The sequence below is a fragment of the Hippoglossus stenolepis genome, chromosome 9, assembly GCF_022539355.2.
Source record: "Hippoglossus stenolepis isolate QCI-W04-F060 chromosome 9, HSTE1.2, whole genome shotgun sequence".
NCBI lineage: Eukaryota > Metazoa > Chordata > Actinopteri > Pleuronectiformes > Pleuronectidae > Hippoglossus > Hippoglossus stenolepis.
In genome coordinates, this window is record NC_061491.1 from 28,476,701 (window position 1) to 28,493,057 (window position 16,357).

Sequence of the window (16,357 nt, forward strand, 5' to 3'; positions counted from 1 at the left end):
ACACAAGTGTTTTATTTTGTGAATGTGTCACAGACACATCTGACTCTTATCAGGTAACGAGCGTCAACCATCAGTGTGAAAAAACGATTTAATGAAGTCAAAATGTTTCCTCAACGTCACGCGATGACTTCATGGACAAAACTGTCGGATGAATGATGTCATTGTGATCTCCAGAGGTTTAGCTTATAAACAAAGGAGCAGAACAAAAAGTAGAAGAGGAGGAGAAGATGGACAAGGAGAAAAAGAAGACGATGACGAAGAGATGAGGAAGAATATCAAGAAGAGGAGGAAGAAAAGAATGAAGATGAAGGGGATGAAGGAGAATAGATTCCTTCATGTTGTTCTGATGTTTCTGTCGTTTCTGAACAACAAACTTTTTTCTTCCATTTTCAGATAAAATTTACGAGCAGGTGTTTTTTCCCCTTGGGGGGGGTGTTGCTGCGGCAACTCGGCCTCCTTCATATACGTGCATGTGCATTCTGAAGGTCTCGTGTCACAGTTGCCACGGTGACGGCCTACCTCTGGATCTCCTTCTCGTTGCCCTCTCGACGGAACTTCTCGATGTACTCTTTGCTGAAGCGCTCCTGAGTCTGACACTGCTCCTCGAAGATCTTTATGGTCTCGTTGAACGCCTCGATGGCCGTTCTCTTCATCTGGATCTCCTGCAGGGGGCGCCGAGACGTGGTGGTGGTGGGTGGCAAAAGGATGGAGGACGGAGAGAGAAGAGTAAGAAAACGAGAAAGAAGACAGGAAATGAGGAGGAGGAGAGAAATAACAGGTTAGAGGAAAGATATAAATTTCAATGATCAGATATTTATGGTGGAACTGAACGACAGAGTTCTGTCTGTTGTGGTTATTGACACATGAATATTCATATGAACAGAAAAACAAAACCAACACAGTAAAAACATGAAAGGTTAACGACTCAGTTGTAGTGAATGTCTGCAAGAAAAACTAAATGCGGTGGAACAGACTGATTAAAGATGGACGACAAGGTGGCTCCATAAAGTGAAGCCAAATCATCTGGATCTCCCCCTGGTGGCTGTTTGCAGAATAGGTCATAAACCTTCTCCATGTTAGCAGATGTGACCGGACAGTGACTGTAGTGTGGCCGCGCCGTGTACCTGTGATGTTCTGGTGTACTCTTCATACAGCCGGTCGTACTCTCGGTTCTTTTCCTGGTACTGCAGGTGATACTCGTGCAGCTTCTTGCCCACAGCTTCAATACTGTCCTCCTTCACCACCTGGTCCTGAACAACAACAACAACAACAACGTCCAATCAGACGACTCCACAACTGACAAACCAGCACTTGATCTGTGGAGATGTAACCGCACCTGTTGGTGTTTGGAGACGGGGTAGAGCAGCTTGACGTCCAGTTTGGGGTTGTACTGGGCCAGAGACTCGTGGCGGTAATGGTTGATCAGCTCCACCACCGAGCTGAAGGTTAACGGGTCGGAGAAGCCGTACTTCCCCTCCCGATGGAAGATTTTGATCAGTTTGTTGTTGCCTCCTTTCCTGCAGAAAAGAGAAAACACCAGGGTTGGACTCTGAAGTTTGTCTCCATGGGCCTGAAGGTGAGGACGGAGCCGTCCGCTGTGAGTGGACTGTTTTCACTGGATGTGTTTCAATGCAGTTGACATGCGTCTGCCTGTGTGAGTGGCGTTAGTGTAGTTTACCTCAGAGTCAGAGTGTAATCTCCGTGCATCTTAGTGGAAGCATCTCGCACCAGAAATGTACCGTCAGCAGTGTCCCTCAGCTTCTCGTTCACCTCCTCCCTTCAAAACACACACACACACACACACACACACACACACACACACACACACACACACACACACACACACACACACACACACACACACACACACACACACACACACACACACACACACACACACACACACACACACACACACACACACACACCCTCCTTTCAGTGTGTAAAACCTTAAAGACTAAATATTCTCCTCTTCAACATGTTCATGAGTTGAAAAGTTTAAATATACACTGAAACTTACCTTCTTTTAAGATAATACAAAAAAAAAATATTATTGTAGTTTAAATCTTATTTTACATCTGTAGAATTAAAATCAGAAAACATAATAACTGATTATTTTACACAAGCATTTCAGTTGTCAGTGTGTGTTCTCTTCAGTGCGAGTGGATTATGTTCTAACATGAGAACAAATCCCAGATAAGAAAACAGGCGAATGTCAAAATCTTACAAAAAACCGTGTAAGAAGAACGGTTTGTGAATGAGGCCAATTTCTACTGATGTTAGCATGCTAATCAGCTAGCTCAACGGATGAAGCTCTTGACCCGCTCCGGAGAGAACTCACATATTTCATACTTGGACTAATTGTTCCGGTTTAGCTCGTAGCCTTGATCCACTGATGTGTGTGTGTTACCTGGAAATGTCTCCCCAGTACCACTCAGCGTCCTGCAGAGCCATACTGTTGTTGAAACTACTGGGAGCTGCTGGAGTCGACGACTTCACTGGTTTGGGAGGTAAAGCTGAAAGACACGATCACAGACAGAGAGCATGTTTGTACGTCTGCTTCCCGTGAGGTCACATGACAGACGTGAGACGATGCGTCGCTGCTTCTGGAGCAAAAATCTGAATTATATCCGTTTATTGTAGTGTAGTGTGGCCGTGTTTAAGATTATAGAGAAGAATATCTGTGAAGATTCTCCTGATGTCTGTGATGAAACACGATTTCAAAATTCCCGACATTTTCCTGTTGTTGTTAACGAGTCTGACACGGACAATCTCCTGCTGCATTTTTATTTAAGTCCAGAAAATGATGAGGATCCTCATGTTGTCTTTGAGCTGCAGTTTGCACGTTTAAATGAATTAACCCCGGAGAGGAACAGTGTCGTCTCGGAAACACATTCAAACTGTACTTCTCTAAAGTTTATACATGAACATATGACAAACACACTAAATCATCAAATTTAAACAAATACTTTTTTACAAAATTGTAACATTTTACAGACAAAACTGTTGATGGAGAAGTTAACGGATGAAAAATAACTCAGTTGAATCCCTGAACTCTGAATGCGATGTTTGCTGAGCACACTGGGACACACACTGTCATCTGTGTGTGTGTGTGTGTGTGTGTGTGTGTGTGTGTGTGTGTGTGTGTGTGTGTGTGTGTACTCAGACGTTTACCATTTAAACATTGGTCTAAACAATATGTTACAAACATCAGAACTCAACGGCGTCCATCTTATTGTTCTGAGTCAGAGCGCCATCAGGTGTCCGTCCCCTCTCGCAGCTGCAGGTTCAGGTCTGAGCTCCTACCTGGACTCTGCATGTTGATGTAGCAGAGGATCTTCTCTCGTCCTCCCCTCAGCGGCTCGCCCTCGGCCCTGCCTCCCCTGTCTCGCTCCATGGCGGTCTCTAAACCTTTGCCCTCCTCCACGCCACCTCAGGGGCGAAATGACACCTCTGTTCTGGATGTCATGATGTCCGGTCTTCAGCTGAGCGCTGCTGTCCTGTCTCGAAAAAACTGACGTCATGTGGAGGGAAACAGGTCCGGGCTACATGTCCCTCCCTGAGCCCGGGGATTCCTTCTCTTCCTTGGATTTCTACGATTCACTCCATCAGCACTGAAAAGCTGCAGGGTTTCTTCTTCTCTTCACCTTTTACACCTTCACTGAGACTTCAGAGGAACGAACGTCCTTAGAAACAACGAGTCTATTTGTCTGACGGCAGCAGTCGTCCTCAGTTGTCACATTTAAAACGACGCAACTTTCTCTCCGTCCGCCTCTCTCTCTCTCCCAGCCTCAGTTCAAAGCTCAGGAGAGCAGCTTGGAGATGTGTGACATCACCATTGCCCCCAGCCAATCCTGCGATGGCAGTGATATCACCGAGGCAGCACACCCCCTCCCCTCCCCTCTTCTGCTGCATCTCTCACTCGCTGGATGGATGATGTCATCGTTCCAGCCGCCGCTCGGTCTGAGCGAGCGACTGATCGATAGAGCGAGGAATCAATATCCTGACAGGTTCACTCAGACCGACTGTGGAAATGACTGAGCGCTTTCAATTACTGCTGACGGAGAGAAATCAGACCTGTTCATTATTGATTAACCCGACAATAATCACTTTGATTAACCGAGCTGGATTTGTATTAATGTTGTGCACTCGCATTCATTTGCCTTTATGCACTACACTATGGGTCACATGACCACACAGATAAAAAGAAGCTCAGAGGAGGGAGGCAGAACATGACAGAACTGTGTTTTCTGTTCACGTGTCCCTGGTCTCACGTCGAGGGAGGACGCGACCAGTGTTTGACATTGAATTGAGCAACAGCTGCTGTGACAGTGACACACACATCCAGGGTGACGCCGCTTCGCCGCCATGAGGAACTGAAAACATCCAGTAGAGGAGTTTACACTGATACAGCTATGAATGCTGTACTCTTGTTATTCTGCTGATGCTCTTCAGTCCGTCCTGGGGATCTCGCTTGAGTCAATCTCTGTAGTTAGTGTTTCTCATATGAAGCAGCAGCAGGAGATTGTCCGGGTCAGATTCGTTCACAACAGGAACATGTGGGGAACATAACGGCTTGTGTGTGTGTGTGTGTGTGTGTGCGTGTGCACGTTACCTGGTGCAGCCTGGTTCATGTTGAGCTCGCTGCTGATCAGAACCTCCAGGACCTGAGCCAGAGGATCCACACCTGAGTCAGACCTGAACCCAAAGAGACATCAACATCACACTCACTTTTTCATCGGTTTTCATTGGTTCAAACACAAGACTTCATTCTGAGCGTCTCTGGAGGACTCGCATCACTGTGTGTGTGTGTGTGTGTGTGTGTGTGTGTGTGTGTGTGTGTGTGTGTGTGTGTGTGTGTGTGTGTGTGTGTGTGTGTGTGTGTGTGTGTGTGTGTGTGTGTCACTGACCTTGCAGTCTGTCTGAACAGCAGTGGATTGAAGCTCTCAGCCAGGTTTCGAGGGCTCAGCTGGTTTCTGGATGCGTGTAAACAGAGACGTGCGAGGTGTCGGACCACGCTGAGCAGGGTCAGGCCGTACTGGGGGGGGCAGGCCGGCGAACTTGCCACGCCCCGCAGCACCTGGGCACATTCCTCTGGGTCTTCGACCTCTGCAGACAGAACAGGGAGCAGAACTGTGAACAAAAGCCTGTCCAACCACAAAACTACAATTTGTCTGAATTGTCAGGTGAGCACGAGCGAGAGGGGGCGTCTGCTGACCTTGCACTGCATGGATCATGTCGGCCTGAAGTGAGGGGGGGAGGACGGGACCAGGGAGGTCGAGCAGGAAGCGGACCACCCCGTCACACAGGGACGACACCTCCAGCTGCTCCAGGTCTGAAAACAAACACACCCCAGTTTAATGGACCAGTCACATGATCAGAATGAGGCTGGAGATGAATTCAGAATTAAATTTAATCACAACTCTTCATAATTGTTTACTTATTCAAATCCTGGTGTAACAGAGAATCTAGAGCAACGACCAGTTTTTCCACCATTTTGTTCAGATTCAGAAACATTCTCGTCACCTTCTACTGGTCATTACACACGGTACAGGTTTCAGGCACTTCTGCATCGGCTTCACTTTCCAGACCTGGAATCTACGAATAATCAACTGATTCTCTGATTATTGATTTATAAGTTAAACCACTCCTCACCAGCGTCTGCCAGCTGCCGGGCGTCCACACCTACGCCGCTCATGCTGCGATACACACTGGGACAGTCCACACCTGCAGCAACACCAACCACACGTTCAAATTAACATCATTCATCCTGCTACAAAGTTTACAGCAGAACGAAACAGAGCAAAGTGCAAAACGTAGAGCAACAGATCATCAGAACATGAAGTCTCTGAGGCTGTCCGATGTGATGAAGGTGCTGGGAGCAAAGAGAAGTTCCTTGTCAGAATCTGCATCTATGTTTGATGATATGAAACTAACATGTGTGACTCTGGTACCTTTGGTCTCGATGGCCTCCATCAGCCTGCCGAGGAGGGGGGGCGCTGTGTCCGGGGGGCCAAACTGCTCCGGGAGGTCGGGCAACACGAAGCCTGAAGAAAAGAAAACTGTGGTTTCTGTAGTTCAACAAAGAGGAATTCAAATGAACTACAACTCCCAGGATGCATTTCACACACAAACATCCAATCAAAGAGCATAATTCTGTTGTTAAAGGTCAAACTTCCTGAGTCTCAGGCTGACTTCACAGCAACAGCCGCTGAGGCTCATGGGTAATGTAGTATTTAAAGCTTCCGCCAAAACTGACTGAAAAAACAACTAAAGCTGAAATAAACTGTAAAATAAATCTAACGGAAACTAAACTTAAAGTCTGGATCTGTTTAGTGTTTTCATCTCTGTCCACTGGTCATGTGATGTAAACAGGAAGTAGATTGTCTCTGCAGCTGGTTGCTTGGTAACAGAAACTCCTCTGAAGGAGGAGCAGTGATGGTGAAGAGTCAGAGCAGCGACGACGAGGTGGAACTGTTACCGACAGGAAGTGTTAGCTTTGTGTTCACCGCTGGTAGTCGAGTCATGTGACTGATGAGAACCAATCAGGAAGAGAACGTGTCATCGTTTACTAAAGTCTCCGTTTCAGAGTCAAACTGAAATGAGGATTCATAGTTGTAGTTTAAAGTGGCTCCAACAAGCTGAGGGACCTTTAATATGAAAGGGTGACGGCAGCAGGAAGCAGAGGAGGCTCTGACACACACACACACACACACACACACACACACACACACACACACACACACACACACACACACACACACACACACACACACACACACACACACACACACACACACACACACACACACACACACACACACACACACACACACACTTCCTGTGTTCTCTGGTAAAGGCTGGTGGCAGCAGCACAGAGCTGTGATCTGTTCAGTCAGCAACCACAACCCTGATTAAACACCAGCTGTGTGTGTGTGTGTGTAAACTCAAAGCTTTTAATGTACACATGCTGTTCTGAGGTTTTCTTTCATGTGTTTTCCATCTCGTGGTTTCAGTTCAGGCTGCACATGAAGAATAAAGTGCATCTTACTTGACTCCATGTTTCTGTCCAAGGAGAAACCTGAAGACGCTTTATTGGGGACAGTTTGTCCAACGGGAGACAAAACCACCAATTAAAATGCTGATGTTTGAGTCGCTGGTTAAGGTTTGTGTAAATCTACAGGAAATTAATTAAAGACTATGTAACACCAACAAAAGTCACCCATGACAGTGTGTGTGTGTGTGTGTGTGTGTGTGTGTGTGTGTGTGTGTGTGTGTGTGTGTGTGTGTGTGTGTGTGTGTGTGTGTGTGTGTGTGTGTGTGTGTGTGAGCTCCTGACGAGGAAGCAGCTGAAGGAAATTGAAGTGTGAGTCACACTGAGCTGGTTTCAGGCTGAACATGAAGCTTAAATGGACAAAATGAAATCCATGCCTCTCTCTCCCTCCATTTTCCTTCAGTAGTCCGAGGTCAGGGCACAATGCCAGCAGGTCAAGTATTTCAGACGCCCATCTCCCAATAACCTTTTCCAGCTGCACATGCAAGGAAAACCACCAACAATATACAACACCGGAGAAATAACATATGTGGATTTCACAAGCGTAAAGGTAGCTGCTTTTATGTTGGTCTTATTCAAGCAATAGAACGTCCAGCAGGGGGAGTAGATCAAAGATACAGAAGTGTAAGTGGAGCTTTACCCTCAGACTCTGAGTCCGTCCTCAGCGACGCTGCAGATGGCGGTCTCGGTGGGCGGGGCTTTGGTGTGGGTGGGGACATCCTCTTTCTACCGACAAACTCCACATATGTACCTGGGAAGTCACCTTTTTCCTGCGGTCGAGGGAGAGACAAGTTAGAGACTAGGGGTGCAACGATTAATCGACGTAGTCGACAAAAATCGATGACAATAATAGTTGCTGACGAATTTAATAGTCAATGATTCGTTGGTTACGTCATAGTGTGTGTTTTTCATCAGGGTTATGAAAAATTCATAATCCGATTAGTCGATTAATCGTTTCAATAATCGATAGATTAATCGACTATCAGGATAGTCGTTAGTTGCAGCCCTATTAGAGACACAGACAAGTCTGTTGTTACTATAATTATACTTCACTAACCATTACAGAGTCTGTCCACCAGAGGGCATGACAGATGAGTTCTTAAAATCCAGTTTAAACCATCTCTAAACAAGTCAATGCAGGATTTTACAGGCCTAACCAACTTAACAGTGCGGGTCCGAACCTGAGTGGTGTCATTGAAGCCCGGCAGCCATCCGATCTCAGACGGTCGTTCCTCGGCTCCGTTGCTGCAGCCGAGGGCGAGCAGCGCTCCTTTACTGACCAGCAGCATGTCTCCAACATGCAGGTCGATGTCCTCCTCCCGCTCCTTCTTGTAGTCGTACAGCGCTCGGTACTGAAAACCCTCCGAGCTCATCTTGCCGTCTGAGTGTGTATGGCTTTGGAAAAACTAACAAAACTAGCTCTGAATAAAAAATATATAAAAAATAGCGTTTACTCTCAACCTAAGGGAATCTAATGCGATGGAAAATCTAGACTTCGTAAATATGGTGTTTGCAGCTGTCTGTGCGTCTCGTCTCCCCTGTCTCCATGTCTGCTAAAGTCCTGTCATCCCTCCAGGCCGAGCCACAGCCGCTCAATCAACGCATCCTTGCCGTTCATGAACAGGAGTCTGAGCAGAGGTAGTGGCCACATCTGGCGAGGCGACGGATCAACCTGAGAGACAAGAGGGAGGCAAAGCGTTAACATGACGACACAGACGCACAAACCAAACAGATGAACTTAAAGCTGAACACTTGTTATCAGATCTCTGAGGACGGATGTTAACACCAGGTCTGAACCGGACCAGACCTGCTTCACGGCTGGGACTTCCTGCTGAGATCTACATGGCCCCCGCAGGAACGAGCACAGCTACAGCTGAAACTATACTGAGGTCTATCTGCCTGAGCGGGTGGTAAAAGATATACAGATGTTTTGATGGAAATGGATCATTACATTGGAAGTCTGTTCTCTACTGTATTAAATACAGGATTTACAGATTAAACAACAAATCAACATGAATCTGACCAGATCATCTTCCGTTCCTCGGTGCAACAGGTAAACGCTCAGATCAGAGAGATGTGAACTCTGTGATACAGGAGACGCTGGTTTCCTGTCTCTGTACAAACCACGTTATGTTGCTATCACACTTCAGTTTCCTCCAAGAAGCTGCGGATTCACACTGATAGTGTTCACGATGTAAAAAGTCAGTGGGGTTTGTTTCAGATCACATTCAATTAAATTGTATTTGTTTAGCGCCAAATCCTAATATATGTTATCTCAAGACACTTTACATAGAAGGTCGAGATAGAGAAACCAACAGTTCCCACAATGAGCAGCGCTGACGACTGTGGAGAGAAGAAACTGCTCATCAAGAAACCTCTAGAACCAGACTCATTGTGGGGGGGGGGTCAAACTTCACACAGACACTGGGTCTAATAACACATCACACGTCTGACGCCATTTTCATATGAACACATTTAATCCTGTTATTGTTTTACTATATTATTTATCACTTGCATTAAATATTGTCTTCTTGAGAACATGTTGGACTTCACATAAAACTCACACGTGAAGTGTGTGTGTGAGTTTTATGTGAAGTCCAACATGTTCTTTAGTGTTCTTCTATTTACTGTTTTAAATGTTGGTTTTAATAAAACCCAGAAATCCCCCCCTCGCTTTTTCTTACACTCCCACTACATCCACCCTAAAAAAAAGTGGATTTGGAGAATTACAGGCCTCTATTGCACGTACATATGAAATGTGTGTATATATAATTTGATGTTCAATTCTTTGTTCTTGAGCTGCAACTAACTATTATTTTCTATATCAACTGATCAGCTCATTTGAATTATTGATCATGTGATCTGTTAAACGTTGAAAACATCGAAGAACTGATATCACGACTTCTGACAGCGTCGTTAATTTACTTCATATGTTGGAAGGTCCAAGGTTTGGTATCACTTACTCAACACAGCTGCCAGTTACATTTACTTTCGATAGACTGGTCGATTTGTTCAAACCAGCAGCTGTTACACATTTTTCTCAGAGAACAGATCAGAGAAAAGCAGTAAATCCAAAAATCTAATTAACTTCACAACTTTCCACATTTTTTGATAGATATTTTTTGATAGGAATAAAGTAACAATCATAACTGTTAGCAGTTCATTTCCTGGACAAACGACCTGATAAATACTCCACTGGGATCGAGACAACACATTTGAAGACATCAACAATTAGAAACTATTTATGAACTGAAAAATGTTTCAGCAGATTCAGACTTGTTTATGTGTCAGCTTCAGATCTCATTAGAAATAACTACAGGAGAGTTAACAGAGAAAAGGAGTTGAAGTTAGAGAGCCGCTACTAACAATAATGATTCATTACCACTAAATCCATAATTACTTTGATTGATCAAATAATTATAAAAATACATCGTCAGAATAAACAATACAAATATCCATTAGTCAAAATGTTCGACAGAGCGACTTTAACAACGTAATTCAACTAAATCTACAGGATTTCAGAAGAAATGGACAAAGATGAAAACATGTATGAATATGTGATATTTTATGATCTACACTAATTTCCACAGGTAAAAACTTTGACAAACACACAGCGTGTCAGGTTTGATCTGGATTGATCTCAAGTAAACAGACACTGACACGCGACCAGGGCTGGACGTGTCCGTTTCCGGGTCGCGTCGGTAAACAGAACCGGCGCCATGTTCACGGTCCAGCTGCGGTTTGGACCAGAATCCTCCAGCGCTAGCTTAGCCTGTTAGCTCGTAGCCGTTAGCTCACCCTTTGTCGGTCAGTCAGCAGGAAACTGCTCCAGCGGAGGAAAGCAGCGGCGCCATCACGGGTCAGCGAGCACACGCCGCGTCCAGCTGTTCACACGAACCGATCCCGGGACGATTAATCGAGGATCTATCGATCATCTGTGCGGAGAAGACTCGTGGATCAGATGTGTTAGCGGCGAGAGAAGCTAGCGGCACCGTCCACACTTCCGCTGAGAACTGTCAAAGTAAAACACCACTCTAAGTAAAGGTCCACTTCTGACCTAAACAAATATACTATTAAGATAACTATAGATTTTAATCTAATGTTTCCTCTTTAATTACATATTTTCTTTTACAATGTTTCTTATATAACCGCATAAACCAGTGGAATTGGCAAGTTCCGGGCACCTTTCAAAATAAAAGGCCTATAATGCACTGTTCAATGAATGTGGATTCCACAACAGCAGAGACCACGTGACGCGGATTTCAGACGAAAACATCCTCGTCAAAGTGAAAATATTCAACTTTCACACATCTCGTTTTTTTTGCGTCGATCATTTGTAGCGTTAACGTGGATTTAAGAGATTAAACCTCCGGGGGGGCAGGGCACTGACGTCACATCCGCTAACCTACATTTCAATGCAGTACCATGGCAACAGAGTGAGGTGTGTGTGAGTGTGTGTGTGAGTGATGGGGGTGTACTGTATTCATGCTGTCCTCAAACGAGCATCACTGTTTTAAAATGGCCGTGTCTTTGTGTGTGTTAGTGTGTGTGTGTGCTTGTGTGTGTGTGTGTGTGTCTTTGTGTGTGTGTGTCTTTGTGTGTGTCTCATGTGACTCCAGCTGCTGCTTTTCCAGAACAAACTGCACATCACATGCACCACTGTACAACCCCCCCCACCACCACCACAGGCGCTTCATTACAAATATCAAAGCTTTATTTACAACAGAGCGTGACGACACCGTAACCGGGTCTCAGGTGAATTTAAATACACAATCAGCTGGATTTCACGTGTCTGTGGTTTAATTCATGTTCGGTTCATTCATCAAGTAAATTCTCATAAAACGTCAGTAAAAGTTGTCCTGAGAATTCAGAGGCCGTCTCAAAAAGACGTCTCAAAGCAGAAGATGAAAACACAGTCAAAGACACGTTAAGAGTTCACACACTCATCCACTCCGTCTTCATCAGAGAAGAAGGGAAACTCCTGAGAGGTGGACGCCAGGCGTAACCATAGCTACAGGGATGAGTTCTAAAAGCACAGTGTAGTAGTGAGGCTGTCGTCTGAAGCACTCTACTGGTTGAAAGTCATGTGAGTGTGAAGAGTTAAAAAATAGTGGATATTGTAGTTGAGTTCATTCCCATAGTAACCAGGACAGTGTGTAAACACCTGATTTCTGGTTTCTGATCGATCAATAATCATCCTGCAAACATGGAGAAGAACCTCGAGCTCCATGTTAACATCAGGACTTTTATATGAAAGTGTTTTCACTGTTAAAAACCTGTAAACATGTAAAAACCGGAGTCTGTTGTCTAATAAAACGACTTTAGTTTGTCTACAAGCTGAAGACGTTTCCTCGCTGGTGAACCGACAGAACGATCCTCCCTGACAGCTGCAGCTCGTCCTTCAGGAAACGTCCCACCTGCTCGGAGCAGAGCACGTCGCAGAACACCCAGATCTCCGCCAGGTCCCTCTGGATGTTGGCGTTGCACGTTGGCAGCTCGCCACTCCGGACGCACCGGCTCAGAGTCCGCCACACCTGCAGGGAGAGGGGGGGGGGAGAAGCAGATTTAACAGATGAAGGAAAGTAAAAGCGATTTATTATTTACTAGATAAAGATAAAGTTCAGTTCCTGACGTTCAGCCACATAAATTAAACCTAAAAAAATATGTTAAAATAAGAAAAGGTAGTTTTTGTAGGTGGAATGAATCTTTACACAAAACAGAAACAGGAGTGTTACTTCTAATCAACTTCATTAGTTATTCATCTACAGATTATTTTATCAAGAATAGTTTTCTGTCATGTGACAGAGAAAAGCATCAGTTAATTAACTAAAAACCTAAAACCCTGTCAGTTGATGCTGAGTCTGGTCTAAAGGTGATGAGAGGGTAGAAGAACCGACGGAAGAATCCCGGTCATCGTCACACCTGAACGAAACACTGACTGTGATGTCAGTGACACAAGAGAAGACGCGTGAGCTGAGTGAGTCTCCAGGATCGAGTTGTGACCCAGGCTCCTCCCACACCGACACGCTTTAGTTTCAAAACTAAAACACACAAGTGTGGATGTTTAAGATTTAACGTCTGATGAAATGTTGTGTGACGTTAAACTTCACCTCTTCACCGGCTCATCTGACCGTCATGACATTTTCTACAGAGGTCAGAGGTCACCAGGGGACAAATCCATCTGACGTTTATTCTAGCGCCACCATGAGGCTGACAGGGTTCTGAGTAAAAATCTATACGGACAAAAAATAACTGTTCATCTGGCGCCATCATCAGGTCGATGTTTACTGTGCAGAACTGGTTAGTGACCATACACCTGAAAACAGCCTCAGCTGGGCTGTGTGTTTACAGCTGATCGATAAGCTGCTAAATATTTAATCATAGGATCAATAATTCATGATAAGCTGCTGTTAATGATTCTATTCATTCATTCTATTTTCTGCTGACCTGTTCGACGTCCCGGGCCGACCCACAGTTGTTCCCTCTGATCACCCACTTGGCTCTCTGACGGAGGTGGAGCCTGTGGACAGACACCATGTGGTCAAACTGTTTGGACAGCGAGTGGCAGCTCTGTGGAAAGACTCCTCGCCGTGTAAACACGCTCCAGGAGCGTTTGGCCGCGGCGTCTGTGACAGGGACGCCATGTTTGTCCTCCAGTGGCAGTTTTTGGGGCGACAGTCCGGTGACTCCTCTCTCTGGTTTGGGGCAGAGTGATGATGGGGGGAGATGATTCGGAGTTTCTGAAATGCAGAGGACACCGTTTCCTCTTTGTGACTTTTCAGGTGGACTTCCTGTCGTCTCTGAAGTTGGATGATTGTGGCGTTTTTTAGAAAAAAAGCCAGTACACCTAGTCTTCTGTGGTTGGTTTCCTGTTGTGTGCGGCCTGCTGTCACACACCAGTGAGTCACCTGCGCAGGTGATGACAGGAGCTGGTTTGGCCGGTCTGATGGGCGGGCGGTGGTCTGAGGGGAACCAGGGCCTGAAGAGCGGAGGAGGCCGACAGGGGAAACACTCCAGAAGCTTCTCTGTCCTCTGGAACAGAGAGCGGAGCTCCTCCACTGATCCAGAATGATAATGAAGAACCACATCCTCCATACAGGCAGTCAGAGGACAGACTGAAGCCCCGTCCCCGTCTTCATCCTCATCCCCGTCCCCGTCTTCATCTTCATCCTCATCCTCATCTTCATCCTCATCCTCACGGCATCAGCTCTGACGTGCAGCCGTTAACAAACTGTGGAAGAGGAAACACATTCATTTTACAGATACAACATATCTATAGTTTAAACCATCACATTTCATTTATAGATGTCATCATCTTTATATACAGTCAGTGATCATCTTTATATACAGTCAGTGATCGTCTTTATATACAGTCACTGATCATCTTTATATACAGTCACTGATGGTCTTTATATACAGTCACTGATCATCTTTATATACAGTCACTGATCATCTTTATATACAGTCACTGATCATCTTTATATACAGTCACTGATCATCTTTATATACAGTCACTGATCATCTTTATATACAGTCACTGATCATCTTTATATACAGTCACTGATCCTCTTTATATACAGTCACTGATCATCTTTATATACAGTCACTGATCCTCTTTATATACAGTCACTGATCATCTTTATATACAGTCACTGATGGTCTTTATATACAGTCACTGATGGTCTTTATATACAGCACGAATCTTTATATACAGTCACTGATCATCTTTATATACAGTCACTGATCATCTTTATATACAGTCACTGATGGTCTTTATATACAGTCACTGATCATCTTTATATACAGTCACTGATCATCTTTATATACAGTCACTGATGGTCTTTATATACAGTCACTAATCATCTTTATATACAGTCACTGATCATCTTTATATACAGTCACTGATCATCTTTATATACAGTCACTGATCATCTTTATATACAGTCATGGTCATCCACTGATCATCTATATACAGTCACTGATGGTCTTTTATACAGTCACATGGTTATATACAGTCACTGATCATCTTTATATACAGTCACTGATCATCTTTATATACAGTCACTGATGGTCTTTATATACAGTCAAATCAAACAATGTGGAGAGTTTACAGATTATATAATAACTAGTTATATAAAAGCCATATAATAAATCAACAGAAGGTTTCAGTCTCTGTTCCAGTTTAATTCAAGTCAGTGAAATAAAACTGAACATTCTCTCAGGGGTCCTCTCTCACAGGGCAGCTAATGTTTGTAGCTTCTGGAGCTAGTTAGCTGAGAAGCTAAACACAGCTAACAAACAGACGAGATGTGGTTTCCAGTCACAGACAGAACTCAGGAACTAAACTGATACTAAACCTCAAAAACACCGACCTGAGACCAGCCGCGGTCCGCCGGGGCGTTAGCCTGCAGTTAGCTTACAGTTAGCTTGCAGTTAGCCTGCTGCTAGGCGGCTAACACGGAAGCGGTTTGTTGTTGACCACTTCCCGGAAACTCTCGCGATAGTTCAGGCAACATGTGAGATCTGTTCAAAAACTTCACATTTCTGCTTCTAGTTTCCATACATCCATCATATATATATATGTATATATACATATATATACATGTGTATTGTTGTGTATTGTTCAGTTGTCAGACGTATTATTTTTCTTTATCAGGTTTGTAAAATACTGTTGGTCACATTTATTTATTCGGACTTTCTTTCTTGGATTTGTAAGAATAAGTCAAACGCAGAATTACTTTTAAGCTTATTCGGATCTTATTCTGAAGTTTTCTGAACTGATGAAGTTTGTCCATCCTTCCAATCTTGCGATTGTTGAGTTTTATCAAGAATAAAATTTAAAATCTTAACAAGGTAATTTCTCTCAAAATACAGAAAAATGTCCAGTTGACATTTTTTATACGAGGATGAACATGTCAAACACACGTTTCTTCTGTTTCTTCTCCGTTTTGTTGTCGGTGCTAAATATTAAAATTAATCTAACTTTATAACAGAGAAAATCGTCCCGATGAAGAATCATCGAGCTGCAGCTTGAATGTGACTCCTCGTGTTTTTCACTTGAATTAACTCATTGGCTGATTCCACCGTTGGTCATGTCCTCCATTTTGTTCAACAGCCACTGGCTCTGACGGTTAGTGTCAAACAGCACCACCTTGTGGACACGTGTGGGACAGGCTTAACTTTTAGCAACAGGTGAGATGAAGTATCAGTGAATAAGTTCCAGACAGTTCTGTTCTCACATCTCATTTAACATAGGACTCGTTTCCAGTTTGAAGTTTTGTTCCATGATGAAACCAGTTGCTG

General features: G+C 44.4%; 2 protein-coding genes across 4 annotated transcripts in view; both read right to left on the reverse strand.

Moving 5' to 3' along the window:
- Positions 1 to 11,077, reverse strand: part of LOC118114686 (phosphatidylinositol 3-kinase regulatory subunit alpha-like) — a 16,484-nt gene extending 5,407 nt beyond the window's left edge. The window contains exons 1-13 of one of the 2 annotated variants that reach the window (XM_035165255.2): positions 10,853 to 11,077; positions 8,236 to 8,726; positions 7,695 to 7,824; positions 5,955 to 6,047; positions 5,656 to 5,727; positions 5,219 to 5,335; positions 4,911 to 5,109; positions 4,616 to 4,698; positions 2,411 to 2,516; positions 1,679 to 1,777; positions 1,337 to 1,517; positions 1,125 to 1,250; positions 520 to 662 (exon numbers count right to left, since the gene is read on the reverse strand). In XM_035165255.2, the coding sequence (XP_035021146.2) occupies positions 520 to 662; positions 1,125 to 1,250; positions 1,337 to 1,517; positions 1,679 to 1,777; positions 2,411 to 2,516; positions 4,616 to 4,698; positions 4,911 to 5,109; positions 5,219 to 5,335; positions 5,656 to 5,727; positions 5,955 to 6,047; positions 7,695 to 7,824; positions 8,236 to 8,427 (1,541 nt within the window). In that variant the 5' untranslated portion in view covers positions 8,428 to 8,726; positions 10,853 to 11,077. Of the gene's footprint in view, positions 1 to 519; positions 663 to 1,124; positions 1,251 to 1,336; positions 1,518 to 1,678; positions 1,778 to 2,410; positions 2,517 to 3,306; positions 3,804 to 4,615; positions 4,699 to 4,910; positions 5,110 to 5,218; positions 5,336 to 5,655; positions 5,728 to 5,954; positions 6,048 to 7,694; positions 7,825 to 8,235; positions 8,727 to 10,852 lie in introns of those variants that run through there. The other variant, XM_047341109.1, reaches the window with a different exon arrangement.
- Positions 11,078 to 11,750: 673 nt separating this feature from the next.
- On the reverse strand, positions 11,751 to 16,266 carry zgc:101664 (uncharacterized protein LOC450064 homolog). Of its 2 annotated transcripts, none has more exons than XM_035165363.2 (3): positions 15,427 to 16,266; positions 13,502 to 14,285; positions 11,751 to 12,588 (listed from the first exon to the last, which is right to left on the reverse strand). In XM_035165363.2, exons 2-3 carry the CDS (start codon positions 14,147 to 14,149, stop codon positions 12,385 to 12,387), a joined length of 852 nt encoding a protein of 283 aa, XP_035021254.2. In that variant the 5' UTR covers positions 14,150 to 14,285; positions 15,427 to 16,266; the 3' UTR covers positions 11,751 to 12,384. The 2 variants fall into 2 exon arrangements, with proteins under 2 accessions (XP_035021254.2, XP_035021257.2); XM_035165366.2 differs by having other exon boundaries at positions 15,412 to 16,266.
- Positions 16,267 to 16,357: the final 91 nt, after the last annotated feature.